The sequence below is a fragment of the Chanos chanos genome, chromosome 1, assembly GCF_902362185.1.
Source record: "Chanos chanos chromosome 1, fChaCha1.1, whole genome shotgun sequence".
Classification (NCBI taxonomy): Eukaryota; Metazoa; Chordata; class Actinopteri; order Gonorynchiformes; family Chanidae; genus Chanos; species Chanos chanos.
The window spans coordinates 47,712,209-47,733,793 of record NC_044495.1 but is presented as its reverse complement, the minus strand read 5'-3'; the positions used below and the strand labels follow the sequence as shown (position 1 = coordinate 47,733,793).

At 45.0% G+C, this 21,585-nt stretch overlaps 1 protein-coding gene across 2 annotated transcripts in view; it reads right to left on the bottom strand.

Annotated features, from left to right (window-relative positions):
• Nucleotides 1-21,585, bottom strand: part of arb2a (ARB2 cotranscriptional regulator A) — a 141,212-nt gene that overhangs the window by 103,076 nt on the left and 16,551 nt on the right. The window contains exon 6 of one of the 2 annotated variants that reach the window (XM_030781874.1): nt 20,031-20,222. The exons of the other annotated variant lie outside the window; for it this stretch is intronic. Within the exon in view, the coding sequence (XP_030637734.1) occupies nt 20,031-20,222 (192 nt within the window). The remainder of the gene's footprint in view (nt 1-20,030; nt 20,223-21,585) is intronic. 2 annotated transcript variants of the gene reach the window in all.

The window sequence follows — 21,585 nt, the reverse complement described above, 5'->3', positions numbered from 1 at the left end:
TGCTGGAGTATTAGCAGGGCCGCGGCTTTGATCTGCTGCTGTAACGCTCATGGTTCAGGGTGGTCTCCCTGCTGCGGCTGGCTGATCACACACAAGCTCTCTCTTCATTGGTTGCCTTCCAGGGACTCCCATCAGCTGTGCTCCAACGCCAAGCTGACAACTTTATTAGCCCCTTCTCTCTCTCTCTCTCTCTCAGTCAGTGTTTCCCTGCATCCTCTCCAAGCACGACTAACATCCCGATGTGTTCATACGCATACACATACGCCCTCACATAGACACACACACACACACACACAAACATAAAAAGACAGACAGACACACACACACAAACATAGACAGACAGGCACACACACAGATTCATGCCCACACTTAAAGAAATAAGTAAAAGCTGCATACAGTAGAATGTGCTAACTATCAGAATGCAAACCTAACCTGAAACTCGAACAGTAACAGTCATGTAGGTGACAAGTATAATGTTTCCTTAGGGGTTTTTGTTTGTTTGTTTGTTTTTTTGTTTATTTGTTTTGCTTTTTTTTTAACCTTGCAAGGTTTGTGGATTGATTTTGGTGTATATCTCAGGTAAAGCAGGTAGACTGAGAGGAATGCTAATGTTTTCTGTTTGAAATTCCTGATAATATTGAACCAGCTCATGTGTTTGTGCACATGTGCACACACTTCTATATAAAATCTTTTTGTTTTTAGTACATCAGTAAGGAGCCTAAAGACGCCCCCCCCCCCCCCCCCCCCCCCCCGACATGCAGCGAAACAGCTACCCATTCCCTTGTCCAGTTAAGATGCTAGCAATGTCGCACACGCACTCTGCACTGCTACATTACTGAGCCGCTGCGCTACACTTAACTAGACCTGTTTTCTCCTTAAAGACAGCTATGCTAATTATTTTTTAAAGACAAGACTTTAAGAGATACACGGAGTAGTGACTGTTGGCATCACAATCAGCTTTACTGGCCTGATTTAAAATGTTAACCTCACCAATTGATCTTAATGTTGGTTTCTCGGTGGGTTAGCTAACTGGCTAAGTCCCAGCGTTTCTTTCCCAGGTCAGCTAACCCTAGATCTTCATAGAGTGTTAACATGTGGATTTAATTGGCCTTGTCTAATGGCTAACTGGACCTCAAAAGTTTTGTCATGTGCTTTTGATTTCATATTTTTCATCTTTTTGAACCAAAAATGAACAAAATAACAAATTAGGAGAATAGAAAATACCACAGCTATGCTCTTGGATTCTTCCAACTGCAGCATTAAAGCAAACTGAAATGAACTCTGACAGTTTGACTCCACCAGAGAAACTGCAGTTCCTTGACAGTGTGCAGGTGTTTAATGCCAGCCACTGTGGTAAACCTTCTGCCATTTGATTGCCAAAAAAGCACTAGGCAAGCATGAAGAGCAATGTCAGGGAACAGATGAACCACATACAAACCACACAGAGATTCAAACCCTCACCTCATGTAAACAGCCTCTATGGCTGCCCTAAATGACATACAAAAAAAAAAAAAAAAAAACGTTGCGGTCATGCTGTTGGATGAGAAATCACCCTCGAAAAGAAACTCAAAGCCAAAAAAACGAGGGAAAACAGAAACCCGCGAAGGTTTCCGCAGAGAATTTGGCTTAGTTTGGCCAAGCCTATGTTAGATGGGTTCTCCATCGAACCACAGTAATGTAGCTGGGAAACTCAACACAATTTCGTGCTGTGCAGTGTTTTCCAATTGACTCTGGGGCCGCCTGAACTGAGAACGCACACTTATTTGACAAGACACACAAAAAGGCGGAGATAAGGAAAGAGAAATCTGTAATGGATTTTGGAGTAGTGAGGCAAGGGGGGAGAGAGAGAGAGAGGGGGGGGGGACCAAGAGTTGATGGTAGCTAAAACAAACACAGCATGAAAACCTGAGGGGACCCGAAGACTTGGCTAGATTGGCCTGCTTGTCAGCAACACTAGAGCAAATCGACAAAGCACACTGAAGGCTTTACATCCACATCTGCAGTAGAAAGAAAGAGAGAGAGAGAAAGAGAAGGAGAGAGCCCCCCACACATCTCTTCCAGTGTCAGGTTAATCCCTGAAATCCCCTGCATTGATGGACACCAAGAGCCGTTTGGTGAGACAGTTTCCTCATTGTGTTTTGGAGACTCCGCATGACTGATGGGTAAAGCAGAGTCTGTGTGTCTGCAGATGTCAAAAAAGAGAAAGGCCAGTCAAGGGCTGAGGAAAGATGGGTGAAATCTCCCCGGAGATGCGGAAAGGTACCATAAACTCCTAATGACCGGAAGGTGTCAAAGCTTGCTGTCGGCTCAGAGAGAGAGAGAGAGAGAGAGAGAGAGAGCCGGGTGGGTGGGATTGGTGCCAGCCTTCAGACACTGATTACCATTGGCACACACCAAAAAAAAAAAGTTTCTGTGAAGACATGTTGGACATTTTCCTCGGGATGGAGCTGCTGCGAGGCCAGTCGCTCGTTTGACAATGTGGGGATGGTCCCGGCTATCTGACACGCCGCATCGACGTTTCGGCCGCTCCGTCCGGAAATTAGACTGCATGTGCGCGGAGATGCCCCGAGAGATGATCATATATCGGGAAATGGTTAAGACATGGTTATATAGCTTTTTCTAAGGCCACGAAGTAGCAGCCAAGAGGGGTCTGATCTGGAAAAGCACTAAAGTTAATCATCTTCCAAGGACAGTCAGTGATCCCCCAGTCAGTTCATTCCCCAGTCTGCTGCCAGCCCACACACTCTCTCTCACACACACACACACACACACACACACACGCACGCATGGAGTTGAGGTCTCACAGCATGAGTGCCCTTCCCAACTACCTCCAATTTTCTTCCCAGCTGAGGCAGAGAGAAGGTGCCAATGCCAGAATGCCTGTAAGGGAAGAGTCTCCCAATTAAAGCTGGTTAATGTAAGAGCCTGACATGCCAAAGGCTGTCATTGCAAACCTTCATTCTGGAGGAGCTCAGACTTTTTTTTATTTTTTTTGCCCTTTTCCTCCCAGCCTGAAGCACTACAGGGGCCAAACGGGCTCTCCACTTAACTGCTATGGTCCCGAAACCACGAAAAGGTCATATATCTCCAAGTCTATTGGAAAAGAGAGAAAAAAAAATACAGGCTGTTCCAGAGCAGACCTGACATAGGTGAACTTGTGCTAATTGATGACAGTCGTATCATGAGTGTTTGTCAGGTTACCCGTCCATCTGGACTAAAATAAGAGTATTTGCAATACAAATCTGTGACTCCAAGGATTCTGGCACTAGAAATCATCCACAGCACCTCAGCAAGCTTTCAAACACATGTCTTCTTGTCCTTTTTCTTTCTTCGAGTTTTCTTTTCTTGCTGTAGCTTTTGGCGGGAAAGGAGGAATGTTGCTAGGGAGGGAAGCAGCCTGAGATTGAGTTGAACTCCATGTCAGGAGCAACAACAGCAAAGCGCTACACACAGACGAATTCCAGCCCTCACTCAAACAGTAGGAACTGCTGAAATGGGAACTATGGGAGTCTTATGTTGTGTGTGAAGATTGATGATCATCTCTGTGTCAATTGAGGTGTTTGGGGATCTTACATTTCTCCATCATGCCTCTTTGATGCAACCCTCTGCTAAAATACAGAAAGATAAAATATCCAAAGGAAGAAATATCCAAAAACAACAAACAAAGCAAACTGTTTGAACTTTTGCCAACGACGGAAATTTTCACGTGTAAAAGAATCACTTTCGTTACTTCTGTTACAAACATTCTATACTATTTCCAGATCTGTATCTCCAGAGCCTGCTGGGGTTCTTTCAGCCTCTTTCATATAGTTTAATATTTATCACATATTTATTAGTGTGAAACAGAAGTATTTTTATTTACATATGCTGAATTACGCAGGTCTGTGTTCTGCTGCATCACAGTCTATTTATCATAGCCATTTCCATGTTAATGGATGGATATTACACTCAGTGGCTCCATTAAAACACTTCATGTAAGACAATACAACACAAGTTCCAGAACTTGAGCTGACAGCATTTGCAGTGGGCGGGTAAATCTCCAGTTACTGTCCCAAAGCTCTAGCCCTGATGTCAGCACTTCTCATCAAAGCAGTAGCCCTCACCTGCAGAACCATTTCAAAGGAGAAATTCTCACCGACTGTTCTAAGGCAAACAAAGTGAGTAGCGAAATGTATACCGCCAATGCAATTACGATCCTGCTATGGATGTGAAATCAGGGGAATAAGAAAAAAAAAAACCTGCAGTGTCAAAAGAAGCAATAGTTTTGAAACAAACTTTTTCAAATGCTTTTTTTATTTTTTGAAAGTCATTCTGTTAAAAACTTTTTCCAATATTTATCCACACCTGGAAATTATCGAATTGAAATTCCACGCTCTTCCATATGAATGCAAAAACTTCATATGAATGTACAAACTTTTCACGAAGCACCTCAAGCTAAATGAGCACAAACCCTATCAACAGAGGGATGTCTGCATTAAAAAAAAGGGAGAAGAGAGAAAGAGAAAAGAAAGAAAGAGAGAAGAAAACACTATATGCAAGCCTCGAGAGTGTAAAAAACTAGAGCGTGTATCAGGCTGCGAGTCGACCTGAGTCACGTGACTGCAACGTGGCGGTGTTGGTGCTCACCGCTGTAAAGTGACTCGTGCCCCAGCAGGTAATAGGTAGAACAAGATCATGACCCAGAAAGAGAAACCACAGGCAAAGACTACACCCCCCCCCCCAACCCCCTCATCCCCTCCCCGCCCTCCGTCGCATGCTCTCAATCATTTTCCCCTGTGAATAAAGTGCTGTGCCGTGAAAATCCTTCAGTGTCTGCAGTTGGAAAACTAATTAAGCCATTTGAAATAACGCAGTGAGGCACCTGTACGCAATCTAGTGGCGCTCGGCTGATGACTCTTCTGAGGCCCTCCGGCAAACTTCAAAAAAAAAAAAAAAAAAAAAAAGATTTCGCTAAAAAAGCAGCGGAATGTTAATTGAACACGAGAAAAAAAAAAAAGAAGAAGAAGAGATATGCTGTATCTTTCTTCTGACTACAACTAAAGGTTAAGCGTGCCCTGGGAAGACGGGTCCGCGTCTCTGGTTTGTCCACGGCTCTCACTGAACTGGAGAACAAGATCAAAGGGGTGTGGGGGGGGGGGGGGGGTGTAAGGCTAGGTGAGGTTGACTTTCTAACTAATTGGTGAAATTCAGATCCTGCCATGTCAAACAAGCAGGGCCTCTATACACAGACTGCCAGATTTGGCAAAGCCCCCCCCGCCCCCCCCCCCCCCACCACCTCCGAGATAATTTGACATCACGCGCTAAAGCTAACGGCGCGAGCTTTAGACATCTCGGTTTGAAACCATCGACACCTAAAAACCATCTGTTTAGTCTGGCATTAGCATATAAGAGAGAAAGACAGGTTTTGGTGGGCACACTCAGACGAGAGCGGAGTCTTTAAACAACGCGTAAAAGGAGGCTCAGAGCAACGGCGCTGATTGTATGGGAGATGAATGCGCGCCTCGGTGTCCGGGGAGCAGGGTACTTATTTTCCCATCTTCCAGGAGTCAAACAAGCATGCAGTGTACCGCTGCAGGGGTTTCTCTCTGCCTGGCGCTTTCCAGGGAATCAGAAATGAGCTATTTACAGCGGAGGGTGGAAGAGCCAGGGCTGTTTGCGGCCCAGCGCTGTCTACAACCGCGGTAGGCCTAGCCAGCGCATTATTTTTTTTTTTTGTTTTGCGCAAGGATTATTCTCACGATAGCCTCCAGCTTGGTTCTGCGCAGTGGAGCGCTGCTTCACTGTAAGACGGGGGTACCCACAGAAAGGATGTGCTGAAATCAATCTGCCAGGATTCACCACCACGAAGAGGAAAACAGTAAGGGGTAGGGAGCAAAACAACTATGTTCAGATGTGAGACAACAGAAAAAAAAGGGAAAAACAAAATCTCGATTCTATTAAAAAACAGGGAGTGAGGGTAAAGAGGGCATCAGGGTAATTGAAGACCACTCAACACAGGTGACACAGATACACAAACGTACACACACACACACATATAAACATGCAAGTGCACGCACATGCGCACACACACGCACACAAGCAACCACACACACACATACACACACTCACAAAGACATGCGCACACACACATACACACTTGCAGAGACACAGATACACGCACACACACGCACACACACACACACACACATATACATATACACACGCGTATACACACACACACACACACACACACACACACACACACACACACACAGAAACAGACCAGCAAACACACAAACATGCACATATCTTGTTCACTGTTAATTTACAATTGTATTTCATATTACCCTGGGTCTCTATGTTCTGACAACAGTTTAAATCGTTTTTATGTAACGTTAAGCTCACAACAACAGTATCGAGTACATAACAACCCTTGTAAGGACAGATGTACCCAGAAAGGTTCAAAGTGAGGTTCAAAGAAAAAGAAAAAAAAAAAAAAAAACTGGCAACCTTTAAGGCATGGCAACGAGGCGACCGAGCCGATCGCTCTCAAACCTCCAAAGACAGAGTCTCAGCAGGCCCCCCCCCCCCCGTGCCCCTTTCCAACCCCCCCTCCCCGTCCGAACCTGGGGGCAGGCTGCCAGTGCGTGTCCCTGAAGTGGGTCACGCCCGTGGCTGCGTGAAGGGGGTTGAGAGATGACGGAGACACGGGCACCGGCGTGTTGGCGGGAGGCAGCTGAACGCTTGACGGAGAGAGATTGGACCTTTCTAGGTCAGATCCCGTGACACCTCTCCAAAAGCAACAACAACAACAACAAAAAAAAAAAAAAAAAAAAACTGCAGAGAGGATAAATTAACAAAAAAAAAAAAAAAAAAAAGAGACACGCAGGTACCTACAACACACACACACACACATGCACGCCACCTGTCTGTCTGTCTGTCTGTCTGTCTGTGACTCTGTAGGTATGAAGCCCTAGCTTTCACAATTATACTTTTTGTTTTCTTTCTTTCTTTCGCTATTCTGTTTTTTTGTTGTTGTTGTTCCACCCCCTCCTCCTCTTCTTTTCTCCATTATTTCCCATGCACCGTGTCCCCTACAGAGTCACTTCAGCCTCTGCACTTCAAAGACAGAGATGCGCCAGCAGTGAGAGATAGAGAGAGAGAGAGAGAGAGGGAGGGAGGGAGGGAAGGAGAGAGAGAGCGAAAAAGAGAAAGAGCGCAAGAGCAAGAAAGGTTGGAAGTAGGTCACAGACACTGCAGTTGCCTCATTCTGGCCAAAGAGATATCTCTCTCCCTCGTTCTCCTTTTCCTTCTTTTCTCTCTCACTCTCTCTCCTTCGCTCTCTCGTTCTGACCCTAACTAAAGCAAAAATCCTTTAACCGACAATAAAACTCTTTAAGCACGTCCACATCAGCACAGTGCCGCTTCTTAGTTTAAACGTCTTCCAAAAAACAAATCTTAAACAAAGAGAGATCAAACAGGCTGGGGTGGTGAGGATGCTAAGCTTAATGCTAACGTTAGAAAGTAAAGTTCCCAAAGCGTAGCATCACACTGCTGACAGGAACAACCCTGATTCTACAGCGCTGTGACAGGAAAGGGTGCAGTGCACAGAGGAGAAGAGAGGAGTGTGAGAGCTACCTACTCATGTACAGTACTGCGTAGACTGACGTCAATGCAAAGCCAAGCAGCACTGAGTCACCGACCCACTTCAGAAAAAAAAAAACGTGCACGCACGGACCAGCCAGCGTTCGCTGCATTATTTCAGCTAAACTGTCCATGAGTCGAGGAGAGGAGAGGAGAGAGAAAACAAAATAACCATTGATATTTCTTACTAACTTTCTTAACAACATCTTCACAATTCAGACATTAAGAAAACACACTGTTGTTGTCTTTCGTTGTTAACTTTTTGACTTCTGAGTATAGGAGTAACTAAGACATTCTAACACAAAAAAAGACTTTTTCACTTCAATGTGAAACCACTGGAGGACATTCTAAATGAGGCTTGTCGAAGTGAAGGGGGGCCTCTCCTGGCTGAAATTTAGAGTTATTAGGAAAGAAACACCTTTAATTTTAGACCCTGTGCATCACTGGACAGTCCTCAGAGAATCACAGCAAGGCCAAACACTGTAGGCTAAACACAACACAGAAGATGCTTAAAAAGAAAAGAAAAGAAAAAGTGTGGGATGGAAATTTCTATGCTCCGTCCAAAAAAAAAAAAAAGAAAGAAAAGAAAAGAAAAGAAAAGGTGTCAGGGCACCTTTCTTTATTTTTTATTCATTTATTTATTTATTTTTCGAAGAGCTGCTGGAGAAGGGAAAACAACAAAGACAGGGAGAGAAAAGAAAGGGAGAAGGTTCGAGCTCTCAGGGTACAGAGGGAGGGCAAGGCTGGCCATGTGTAGCAGCCTGCCGGGCCTATTTGTCAGAGCACTTTGCAGTACACGTCTCAGCGCCGGCCTGGTGCTTGTGTTCCACAAAAAGGCTTGAGAGCAAAAGAGGATGGGGTGGGGGGGGGGTGAGGGTGGGGCAAGGGGGGGGGGGTTGGAGTGAGGATCAGCCTCGTCCAACTGGCAGTGAAGGACACGCGAGAGCCCACACACACACACACACACACACTGTCTCTTTCTCTTTCTCTCTCTCTCACACACACACACTTCGGGATGTAGGATGTTTATCGGGTTTGTAAGTTATCGCCAGCTCCCTGCTGGAATAGCTCAGACACATCAAAGGCAAGGCCAGACTCTATCACAGCCACTCAGCCTCTGCTCCACAGCCACCCACCATAACCACACACACACACATTCACACGCACACACTCAGACATTCACGCACACGCACTCGCATGCACGCGCACACACACTCACAAACACACATACAAACATTCATGCACACATGCACAAACCGCATACCGCAGACACTTACCACACACACACACACACACACACTAACACATTCATGCACGCACACACACACAGACACCGCAACCACCCACAATAAGCACACACTCACACACACACACTCAGACATTCACGCAGCACACGCACACACACACACAAACACACATACAGACATTCATGCACACACGCACAAACGGCATACTGCAGACACATACCACACACACACATACTAACACATTCATGCACACACACACTCACACAGACACCGCAACCACCCACAATAACCACACGCACACACACACACACACACACACACACACACACACAGAGAGAGACACTGCAGTCATCCACAACAACCACGTGCACACACACACGCACACACACACACAATGCCAAGACACACTGCAGCAGTCACAGTGGGATGAAGGAGTGCAAAACTCAAAAAAAACAGGCGTGTTATGCTTTTAAAGATCACCAGAGATGTTTTACACTGGCAGAATATAATAAAGAAATAAAGAAATAAACAAACAGTTGTGGCAGTATGGTTGGGATGTGAGGCGGCTGTTGACTGTGGCTGTACTGATGACACGCTGTGTGTGACATGGGAGTTGGTAGGAGTGAAGGGTGCTCCTCTACTGACTGACTACCATTGGCAAACAGCTGGTACATGACAGGCCTCTGACAGCCCACACTGCACACTCCTACACCACACACCAGTCAACACCAGTGCAAACAAGTCAGCACCGCTCACCTGACTCCTCAGAGGGTTAAAGGATAGACTGTCAGCAAAACCATACACACGCACGCAAACACACACTCAAAGACGTACACAGAGCGCTGACATCAATACCTGACAGGCAACCGCACCACGCTAGTGTACGGCTGGCATCTTTACACCACTTCACCTTCTCGACAAACGACTGGGAATAAGTCACAAAAACAGAGCTGGGAGGATGTGTTCAGTCCGCGTGTGTGTGTGTTTGTGAGTACGGTGTTGACCTCTTACATCACTTGAACTCTGTGTGATGTCCAGACAGCAGACAAGGGCACAAGGGGAGAAGATCATTGTGTGTTCCATCAGAGATTGCATCTTACCCGTGTCCAGTGAGGGTATCTAACAAACACACACGCACACACACTCACAGACATACACAGACGTGCACACACACACGCATGCATATGCATTCTTGCTTTTTTCGATTAACTTGTACTGACAAGTTATCATCACAAATATATACAAGCCTGCATGAATATTACATACGTATAAACACACAGACACACACACACACACACACACACACGCACGCACACACACACACAAAGAACAACAGCACCCCCCTACACACAGGCACATACAAAAAACTCAATAGACATGATCTCAAACTCACCTGCATCATGTAGACATTTTCACAACTTTTCTAACTCCTCATCGCACAGTGATAAACTCAAACATACACACACACAAACCCAAACACACATTTGGAAAACTAAGTTTGTTCTTGCCAAAACATATGTGCTAACATGAACCTACTAACCCTTTTCCCCACCAACTTTTGGCAACTCTTCCTCACACACACACACACGCACACACACACACACACACACACACACAGAACGAGTGAGTGAGCGAGCGGAGCAGAACCTGGGAGTGGGAGGTGATTGAGAAAGCTGCAGTAGTCAGGCTGAGAGCAGAAAAGTGTCAACACGTCACTATAATTAGCCCTGTTGATCCCACAGAACACGGGCCACAGAAGCACACTGCCACCAACACTCACTCACACACACACACGCGCGTGCATGCACATGCATACACACACACAGCTCCCTGGGCGCTGAGCAAACCTGTGTGTGTGTGTGTGTGTGTGTGTGTGTGTGTGTGTGTGTGTGTGTGCGTGCGCGTGTACTCTCGGTTACACTTTAAGTCCCAAAAGGCTCTCTCACATCAGGCAGGCAGCTCTCAGAGGGAACAGGCTCCGACACGCAGTCGCGTATACACACACACACATACACACACGGGGGGGAGAGGAAGGGGGAGGGAGAGAGAGAGAGAGAGAGAGAGAGAGAGCAGCGTAGGTCATTAGCGCCGAATGGTGTATGGAACTTAAACTTAAACTAGAAAAAATGAAGCCAAAGACCTGGACACAAAAGCCAAACTAGCCCTGGATAACTCTGACGATGCCTCGGATAACTACTGATCATTTCTGGTAAATACACAGTTGGAACCATGTTATACCTTAGGTGGTCTGAAATAGCCAAAAAAAAAAAATACTGATAGCAAATTGCATACGTAACCTCCAGGGACACAAACACACATACATAAATAAATGTAAAAAAATACAATTGTCCCCAGTGCAAAAAGAAATGCAATCAATGATCATAGCAAGCCATATAAACCTCTGAGTTTGGAATGAGCTCACTTGACTCTTAAGAAGAAAAAAAAACAGGCCAAGTCCACCATATCACAGTTATAGCCCTGACAGTAAGGAATTTCCACCACACATACACCAGCATACAGTCAAACTTCACTCCCAGCAGAGTACCTCATACACACACACAACTCTCCCACAAGAAACTGAGCTACATGCAAATGCACACACACACACACACACACACACACACACGGAAAAAAACTTCTGCACAAGAGCTGATCTTGGCAAAGACAGAGTTTGGCTTCTTTGTGCTTATGGAAGCTTGGCATAGTGTTTCAAGGACAGTGTGTGTATGTGTGTGTGTGTGTGTCTCTGAGGGGAAACAGGTACGCCTGTCGGAGCGTCTGGTTGTTCCCAGAGCACCCGTGTGCAGTGACACCTCTTGAATTCTGATTTCTCCCTCTTGCCCTCTTCCACTGATGCCAACCTCTTTCTCTCCCTCTCTCCATCCTTCTCTCCTCTCCGCCAAAGAAGAGCGAAGTGACAGGTCTGTTCCCAGCCCTGCCCATAACCTCCCCCCTCTTATCACTCACTCACTTACACACACACACACACACACACACACACACACACTCCCACATTTTGTTGTTTGTCCAATGTTACCATCGCCTCTAGGGCAAACCCAGGTGGCGTTCAGCAGGTTGAGGAAACCGTGATAAAACCAAAAGCGTTTTTTTTTTAATAAAACTTGTCGTCCTGTCTGATGGGCCTACATACAGGTCCAGATCAGAAGATCAGCTTCTTTTTGACCTTCTAGCTTAAAATAATAATAATAATAATAATAATAAATTCTCTCATGCTCACAGCTTTTCATTCTAACACATGCATTTACTACATAAGAACCACTGGTATGTGGTAACCTGAGTCAACCTGAGGAGTGCAACCAAGGAAAAAAAAAATAAAATAGATTGGCTGGTCTGTAACTAAAAACAAGAAAAGTCTTTAGCACTGCGGGTGAGGGCGCGGGTGCAGGTGGGGGGTGGGTGTACAGTGCCCGTCAGCAGCCAGCAGTTAGCAGCTAACAGAGCTGCTAACATTTTGCTAAAACAGCATTTTGTTGTCCGTGAGTCTGAGAAGAGGGGGGCCGTTTGAGAGATCGCTTTGGGACCAGTGCCAAGGAGAAAATCTTTATAATGAAAACAAAACAGTTTTGTAGATCTGGATGCCTCTGGACACCAGGAAGGTTGTGAAGTCTCTCTCCAGTATTTACATTTGTCTCCTCACCGAATTAAGAACGGCAAGAAGAACTCAGCATAACATTTCTGCTTTTTCACTGAAGCCCCAACCACAGCAATCACAGTTAACCCTTACTGGAGCCCCTACTGGGTTCTCTCTATCACCAATCAAAACACACCATTTCAATGGAAAGATGTTGAGACAGAAAGAGAGAGACAGAGAGAGAGGGTGGGAGGGAGGGAGAGAGAGACAGGAAGAGAGGGAGAGAGAGACAGGAAGAGAGAGAGTAAGGGGGAGAGAGACCGAGACCGAGAGAGAGAGAGAGAGAGAGAGAGAGAGAGAGAGAAAGAGAGAGAGAGAGAGAGAGAGAGGGGGGGGGGGGGGTGGCAGAGACAGAGACAGGCGTCATCGGTGTATTGACTAGCAGCTAAATGAATCTGATGAGAATAACGAGAGGGCTTTTACTGATTGAGAAAGATCTCGTTCTCCATTTATTTATTTATTTCTTCATTTTTTCCATCTATTCAAAACAGGTGAGCCCAGGTCCCCTGCTGTCTCACTCTCTCTCTCTTCCTCTTCTCAAACCAGATGAGTGCAGACACTGCCTCCATCTCCATCCCCATATTCTCTCTCTTTCTCTCTCTCTCTCACCTCACAGAGTGGTCCCTGGGAGAGCATGAGTGGGATATTCTCTCTCTCTCTGTCTCTCTCTCTGCCTCGGGCAGTGTGTGTGAGAATCTAAACAACTCCGTCCCGACGGGCCTCCCAAACACTGCCCGGAGCACCAAAAGACCCACTCCGCACCTCTCCTCCTACCTGTCTGATCATCTCGTTTGTCTCTTTCACAGCTAAAAACCCAATTATCAACACTTTGACTAATAAACACATGATCCCTACTAATGCTTGGCAATTTACATCAAAAGTTTACCCGTTTTTTTAATCTTTTCTTTTTTTGTTTTCGTTACTTGGTATTTCCCGCCAGACTCCAGCGGATGACGCTGGCAGTTCGGCTGACGGTCCGGTCTGTTTCTGTGTCTCTGGAGAATGCTTATGACAGCACCATCATCTCTGTCTTTTCCTAACCTCGGTACACAGCTACTGAATACTATACCTCTTTTACGATAGATTTTTCAGGATGGTGACGAGGGTTCATTAAAAGGAAGAGAGAGAGAGAGAGAGAGAGAGAGTGAAGAAAGACGATCAGACAAAATTAGGCTGTCATGAGTAAGATGTAGAAAAAGCAATAAAACGTCTGCAGAAAGAGCAAACACAGACTTTCTGCACCGAGTGCAAACTTCTGCTCCCAGTGCAGCAGTAGTAAATGACATACAGGACACTTACTATGCAAATAAATATTTTCATACCGAGCTAGGTGTTATACCGTTCACTGAATAGAAGGAGAGAAAGACAGAGAGAGAGACAGACTGAGAGAGAGAGAGAGAGAGAGAGAGACTGAGAGAGATGGGGGGGCACAAAACAAACTAATGAGATGCAAAAATCGAGTCGTTAAAGAGTGAAAACAGGGACTACAAAACAATGTTTTCTCCTTCTCTGATCAATTTTTAATTTACGTCAGTGGGCCGTCGGCCCTTCCCGGGCCAAGCCTGGTAATTACAGCCTCTTATTGACACCTGCCTCTCCCCTGAGGAGGGGGGATTTTTAAAAGGAGTTTTAACCTCAGAGCTCAGCCCCTCCCTTTCATGCCTTTAAAGGTGTCAAGTGCATTGATCTCAACTGTAGGGAGCAGCTACACCCTCAAGCTACCCCCCCCCCCCCCCCCCCCGGCAAAAAGCAGCCCACAGTTGACCCCCAAAGGCTCTGGAGGTCAGGAACAGGAGCCTGCCCAGAATAGTTCGACCAAGCAAAACAAACAAACAAACAAACAAACATCTTTAATTACTTTACTAGCAACCTAGGGCATATACATGTTCATACTGTATAATGTGTTATGTTCACATAAAGCTCAAGCTATGTCTGAAAAACAGAGAGAACAGCAGGGAGCCAAAGAGAGAGAGAAGGGGACTTAAGGTTAAGAGAAGAGAGAAGGAGGGGGCAAGGTCTGAGAGAGAGAGAGAGAGAGAGAGAGAGAGAGAGGACTTACATATTGTACTATGTATATGGGTATGGTGCATGGAGGAGAGAGAAAACGTGAGAGAAGAGGAGAAAAAAATGAGAGACAGCGTGAGAGAGAGAGAGAGAGAGAGAGAGAGAGAGAGAGAGAGAGAGGCCAATTTTGAAAAAGACATCAATCCGTTGAAAAAAAGAGCAACATGACAGAAATTAAACAAGATTCCTGTGTCTGAGCTTGCCTGCTTTCCAGCCCTCTCTCAGCCTCCCATTGAAATGCTGGGCAGATCCAAACCCCTAGGCTTTTGACACACTTTTGAAAGCTCCACTCCCCCTCTCTCTCTCTCTCTCTCTCCAGCTAGTCTCCCCAGCCGCTCCAAACCCACTAACAAGAATGGGGGGGGGGGGGTTGCGGTGGGGCGGGGGGGTTCGATGTATCTTATTTTTTATTAAAGACTCTATATTTAATGAAATTCAGTAGCTTGTTTTTTTTTTTTCTCTCTCTCTCTCTAGCTTTTTTACTCTCACACAGATCACTCTTTGAGGTGAGAGGTGGAGAGAGAGAGAGAGAGAGAGAGAGAGAGAGAGAGAGAGGGGTTGTTATTGCTCAGGGCGGGGGGTGGTTTGGGGTGAAGGTTTTTTTTGTCTGTGATGTTTTTGGGGGGGGGGGGGGGGTGGCAAAGCAACAGTGAAAGACAAATACAGAAGAAAACATCGCGAGAAAGAAAGAGAGAGAGAAAATGACCCAAAACGTAAAATAAAGAAAAAGAGAGATTAATTTAGAAAGATAGGGAAAAGAGAGAGAGAGAGAGGAAGGGAGAGAGAGATACACAGAGAGAGAGAGAGAGAGATACACAGAGACAGAGAGCGAGAGAGAGAGAATGGAGTGATGGCAGACTTGCAGTATATTTATTGCTGCTGTCAAGAGCTCGTTTTCACTCATGCTTCCTTAGAGTCACAAGGGAAAGAGATCTGAGAGAGAGAGGGAGACAGAGAAGGAGAGAAAGAGCAAGGGAGGAGGCAGAGAGAGAGAGAGAGAGACTCATCCTTTCCAGTCACGTCCATTCCACCAGCCTGGGCAACATTTTGGCTGGGTCAGTGTCAGAGCGACTGCAAGCTTAAACACGACGCTAAGAGCAAGCAATCAATCCGTCTCTGAAAAAAAGACAGACAAGCCAAGACGACGGCGGGAGAGAGAGAGGGAGAGAGAGATGGAGGGATGGAGGAAGGGTATCCGAGGCTAAATTAGCCAGTGGACAGTCTAGTTAACAATACTGTAACATGAAACAGTTTGTGTTGTGTTTTGGTTGCTTAGATGTAATTCATATTCTGTTTCATACCTGCTAACATCACGCTTTCTGTTCCAAACAAATTTCTTGCTTTTCCTGCCTCTCACCAGCTTTCTGCTTGTTGCTTTTCCACCTCAGTCTCCTCTACTTCTCCATCACAATCTCTCTCAGTCACTCGTTTTGTCTCTTTCTCACTCTTTCCAGTCTCTTTCTCTCCTCCCTCTCTGTCTCTCTCTCTCTCTCGCTTTCTCTCTCTCACACACACACACACACACACACACTTCCTCCCCTCTTCTCTTTCAGACCTGAATCTTGACAGGGCCTGAAGGTAATGATTCGGCTGCCAGGATGCCCTCTGTGTGTGTGTGTGTGTGTGTGTGTGTGTGTGTGTGTGTGCTGTCAGGCTTTGAAATCATGAAGGAGTAAGCTGTCATTAAGAGGGCCTCTCCCTGCAGCCCAGCTGTCATCGGCGTACACATTGCTGCTCCGCTCTCTCCTCTGCTGCACGCCGCCCGGCCTCAGTCTCCCGTCGCCTGTCACTTTAGCACCGCTCTCTGGGAATAACACACCGCTTCACAGCACACACACACACACACACACACACACACACCGCAAAGCCACGCTCAGTCTGTGTGTGCGTGTGTGCGAGCGCGAGTGTGTGTGTGTGTGTGTGTGTGTGTGTGAGTGTGTGTGTGCATGTGTGTGTGTGTGTGTGTGAGAGACTGTGTGTGTGTGAGTGTGTGTGTGTGAGAGAGAGGGAGAGAGAGAGAGAAAGAAAGGGAGGAAGAAAGTAAGGAAGGAAGGAACAGTGAGGGAGGAAAAGACAGAAGACGGAGCAAGAGAGAGAGCAGAAGCCATAGAAAAAGAGAGATGGGCTGTGTGTGTGTGTATGTGTGTGTTTGTTTGCTTTACACATGAGCAACTGCGACAGCAGTCAACAATCAGCACTTAAAAGACTAAACTTGCCAACACACACAGCACACTGAATAACTGAACTGAACTGAACATGCGCTAAGCATGTGACAGCCAAAGAGTCATCCTTAATAATCTGCCTGTTAGAGAACAGCTTCATTATCAAACCACCTCACAGCGAGGCCAAATCTACTCAGTAACACCAGACAACTGAAAGAGAAAAAGAGACCAAAAAACTCTCTCTCTCTCTCAAAAAAAAGCCCTACTGCTCAATGTGAGTTAATGAGCAGAACAACTAGCTGCTACCAGGAGGGAAAAAAGTGAGGGAAAAATGAAGAGAAAGAGAGTGGAGGAGAGGAGGAAGATATGATGAAATAGAAGTTGTTTTGAAGACAAGACACTTGATCTTTCGGCCGGGGCATGTGAAAACTCACCTGTGATGGAAGTGGGAGATAAAAGCCCCCTCACTCTATCGAGTCTGTCAGAGTTTGAGCAGTTCTCTCTCTCTTACTCTCTCTGTGTGTGTGTGTGTGTGTGTGTGTGTGTGTTACCCTCGCAACCTTGTTTTCCTGTCGTTCTTTCTCTCTTGATTATTCTTGTCTATTTCTTTGCTGCAGTTAGCTATTGAATTTGCTGCTCCATAAAGCCATCACTCAGGCATCTGCCTTAGAGTACTGATGAGTGTTTAAACTTAAACTTAAACACCTACCAGCTAAAGGCCATTCTGAACACACTCAGTTACTTAATGAAGCTTAAACAATCTTTACAGAAAATGCTGTCTCTCTCATGACCCTTGCGTTAAATAATACTAAACCTAGATTAACTGCTAGTTGGCCAAAACTAAATTATACTAATCCAGATTAACTGAAGTGAAGTTTCTATAAACAGAAATTAGTCTTACATTACCCGATAGAAATCCTGGACTTGTGTATAAATTATACATGGATTCATTAAACACAACAGTGAAAGCAGATTAATATTTTGGGGTAACTTCTGTCAGCGTCTGGTCGCAGACCTCAGACATGGAGAAGGCAGAGCCAGAGGGGAGGCAAGTTATGTCCAAAAATAAATAAAATACAAAAATAAATCAATAAAAAGTGCGGTCATCTCACTGACAGCCCCCTGAGTGAGATGGATACATGACTGTCTAACTCAGGGAGACCCTGTTCCAGTAAATGCAGTTATGCTGATGTCAGAGCAAGAAAGCGAGAGAGAGAAAGAGAGAGAGAGAGAGGGAGAAAGAGAGAGAGAGAGAGAGAGAGAGAGAGAGAGAGAGTGAGAGAGAGCTGCTTATTCCCCGTGATGAATGGTCACAAGGCCCTAGTTCCAATTCTCTTCATCACTACTGTCATCTTACAATCCAGGAGAACGCAACTGCAGCCACAAAAACCCAATAAGAAGGCCTTACAGTAACCACACACACACACACACACACACACACACACACACACACACACACACACGCGCGCGCGCGCGTGTGCCTTCCCAGCTGTGCGGAGTAGAGGGTGGAGAGTGACTTTGCCGGCAGACATGGGTATGTGAACAGTTTTTTTTTTTTTTATGACATTTAGATGGAAGAGAAAGGAGATCTCCCCTAAGTCAATTTGAACGCACGACCAATGAAATTACACAGGTAGCGGCGTGACAGACGAGCAGGAGAGCAGGGACGGAAATAACTGGGATACGAGAGACTTTTTTTTCCCTCTCTCTTTCTTTTTCTCAGACAGAGAGAGAAATGAAAATCTAAATTACAGTTTACAGTACACATGCAACTACAAAAAGCTGTTTCTGGAAAATATATGACCACGACCAGAAAGCAGGAAAGGACAGAGAGAGGGAACAGTGAGTGATGAACAAACACACACACACACAGCGCTCGGAAAGACATTACATTGCTACATTATGTCTTCGCATAACACAGTGGCTGTGTTCACTGAACTGATCTAACAAGAACTAATTGTGTCAAAACATTCTGTCTCACCGTGAGAGATACTAAACATTCTGTCTCACTGTGAAAGATACAAAACATTCTGTCTCACTGTGAGAGATGCAAGACATTCTGTCTCACTGTGAGAGATACAAAACATTCTGTCTCACTGTGAGAGACGCAAGACATTCTGTCTCACTGTGAGAGATACTAAACATTCTGTTTCACTGTGAGAGATACAAAACATTCTGTCTCACTGTGAGAGATACAAAACATTCTGTCTCACTGTGAGAGATACAAAACATTCTGTCTCACTGTGAGAGATACAAAACATTCTGTCTCACTGTGAGAGATACAAAACATTCTGTCTCACTGTGAGAGACACTACAGGCCCTGATTCAGTCACACAGCCCTAGAAAAACAGTTTTAATTATAAAGTAATGCATTTCGACTGAGCATTAACTTTTACCACACAAAAAGGTGCCAGCCCGCTTCTGTCATTCTCTGGCACTGTCCGTATGAGGAAAAAAAAGTGTCATTTTGCCCATTTTGGTGGTTTTAAACACAATATTCATTTGTGTGGCTAATGGTCACTTCAGTCGAGGTTGGAACTGAATACTGTCAGTGTAAAACTTTTTTCAGTTTCTTTTGTTTGCTTGTTTTTACTGGCGGCTGCAAACAAATGATTGCCCAAGACCGGGGCAGGTTACACCAGCTGGACTGATACATTACAGACTCAGTGAACCGATCATGGAAAAAACAAAAATCTACATTTAGCACAGAAAGAGACAACTTGGGCACAACTGACTTTTATGAGGCAAAGTCTCCACTAAAAAGAGAAACAACTGAGTGACACAAACATGACACTCAGGTTACATCAACTGACGTAATTCACACAACACAAGGAGACCTGTACTAAAGCACACTATTAAGCCATCTCAATACAGTCACCTACATCACTTAAAAAGTTTACCTCACAAATTATTAAAATGATTTGCTGGACTATTTTTGTGACCAGTGAACATCGCTTAATGATGCCATGTCAAATTACAACACTTAATACCATCCTCCCTTCTCCACCTGACGTAATGCTCTTTGATCATGTTCATCTGAACATTTAATGACTCCAGAGGCTTTGTTTCCTCACTTAATTGACCAACTATATCAAAGCAGCACGGACAGCTTTAATAGGTTCAATTAAAGAGCTAATTAATTAAACGTGGTTGGTTGAACTCATTTTAACTTTTATCTAGAAGAAGCCTTTTTTAAAACACCTTAATTCAGGCGTTGGACTACGTGGAGGAATGGGTTGACCCGAACAGAAAGAAAGTTTCCCACTCCATTGTCAGTCCTACCTCCATAGCCCGAGTAATGAAGGGGATCTGGGTTCCGCTGTTCAGGTCTTCGTTGATGATGAGGCGTCGGGCCCACTGGCCGGCCCGGACCACCCCGCTGCCCTGGATCAGAACCAGAAGCTTGTCTGGGTTGATCAGAGCATCCTCGCTCAGGTAGATGAAACTCTTCGGTTCATCTTCCATGGCATCTACCTACCATACAAATTCACTCATGTCAAAAGAACAGAGAGACACAGCAGGATAAACCACTGAAATAAAAAAAATCACAATCACAGACCTTTAAACATGAACAATAGACACAGAAGAGGACTTTTTTTGAAGTTTCAAGATTTCTTTAAGCGCTTAAGAACACAGTTTAAGAAACTAAGACTCAAAAACAATTTCTCAGATTGGGATGAAGCCTATTCTTGGACTATGTTACATTCAAATTTAGAAACTACTGCATTCAAAACAGAGTGAAGACTCTAATCCTCACGATCTCCACAAATCACCAGTAAACATTAGTTACCATCCATGAGGTTTAAAAACCATCCACAAACTAGGGCTGAAGACATGGGAGTGGTTTGGGAGCGGCTTTTTTTAAACGTAGGGCTATGCGCTTTAATAACCAGGCCTGCATGGTAACAGAAACTACAGATTGCATCTTAACTAGGAGAAAAATCTGAGTAGATCTCAAGCGGATAATGTGATGCATTCCTGGTATTGAGAGCTCTGATGTGTGTCAACAAACTATGTTTATTCTGGTTTCATTAAAGTGGAGCAGGATAGTAGAAACACAAGACGGTGCAGTGAGGCACAGCCTGGAACAAGTGCTGGTGTGAGAGCCCTGCTGAGAAGAATGGAGACGATCAGAGGGGAGTGATCTGCTAAGCTGGGCCTGGCTTTGTTATGTGCCCCATGTATTTCCCCACTAAAGAGTCATATTCACTCTTTAGTACAAATGCCTTTGAATGGAAACTAGAACAGTCCTCCACATCACAAGAGACTTTCTTTCTTTTTTTCTCTTACTTTCTTTCTTTCTTTTGATCTTTCTTTCGTCCTTTCTTTTTCTTGTTCTTTTATTTATTTCTATCTTTCTTTCCTTCTTTCTGTCTTTCTTTCGGCCTCTCTGTTTGTTTTGATGTGCATAGACCACGGTTAATCTGTGTGTTTAAAAGCCACAGTAAAGTTTTGCTGGTTGCTGGAGACCTGGTCTAGTCACTCTCTGGTGGACATGTGTAGAGTCTTTCACTCATAGTTCAGAGAAATATTCAGCTCGAACATACGGTAAAAAAACAATATCTAACAACCAGCAAAAAAACAACAACAAAAAAACACCACATGCACAGCCTCCATCAGCTGATTAATGCACGGCAGTTTACAGGGAACAATAAAATTTTTTATCTTAAATGTATACCGCACGTGCGTTCTGAAAAACGATTTCACATCTTAAAAAGACAACCCTTCCTCCCTCAAAAATAAAAGCATTAGAAATCATAAAAATATTGTTTACAAGGGGGAAAAAAATCTGACTACAACCAGCCGCTAACTTTGCGCGGGAAACAAAATTTCCCTC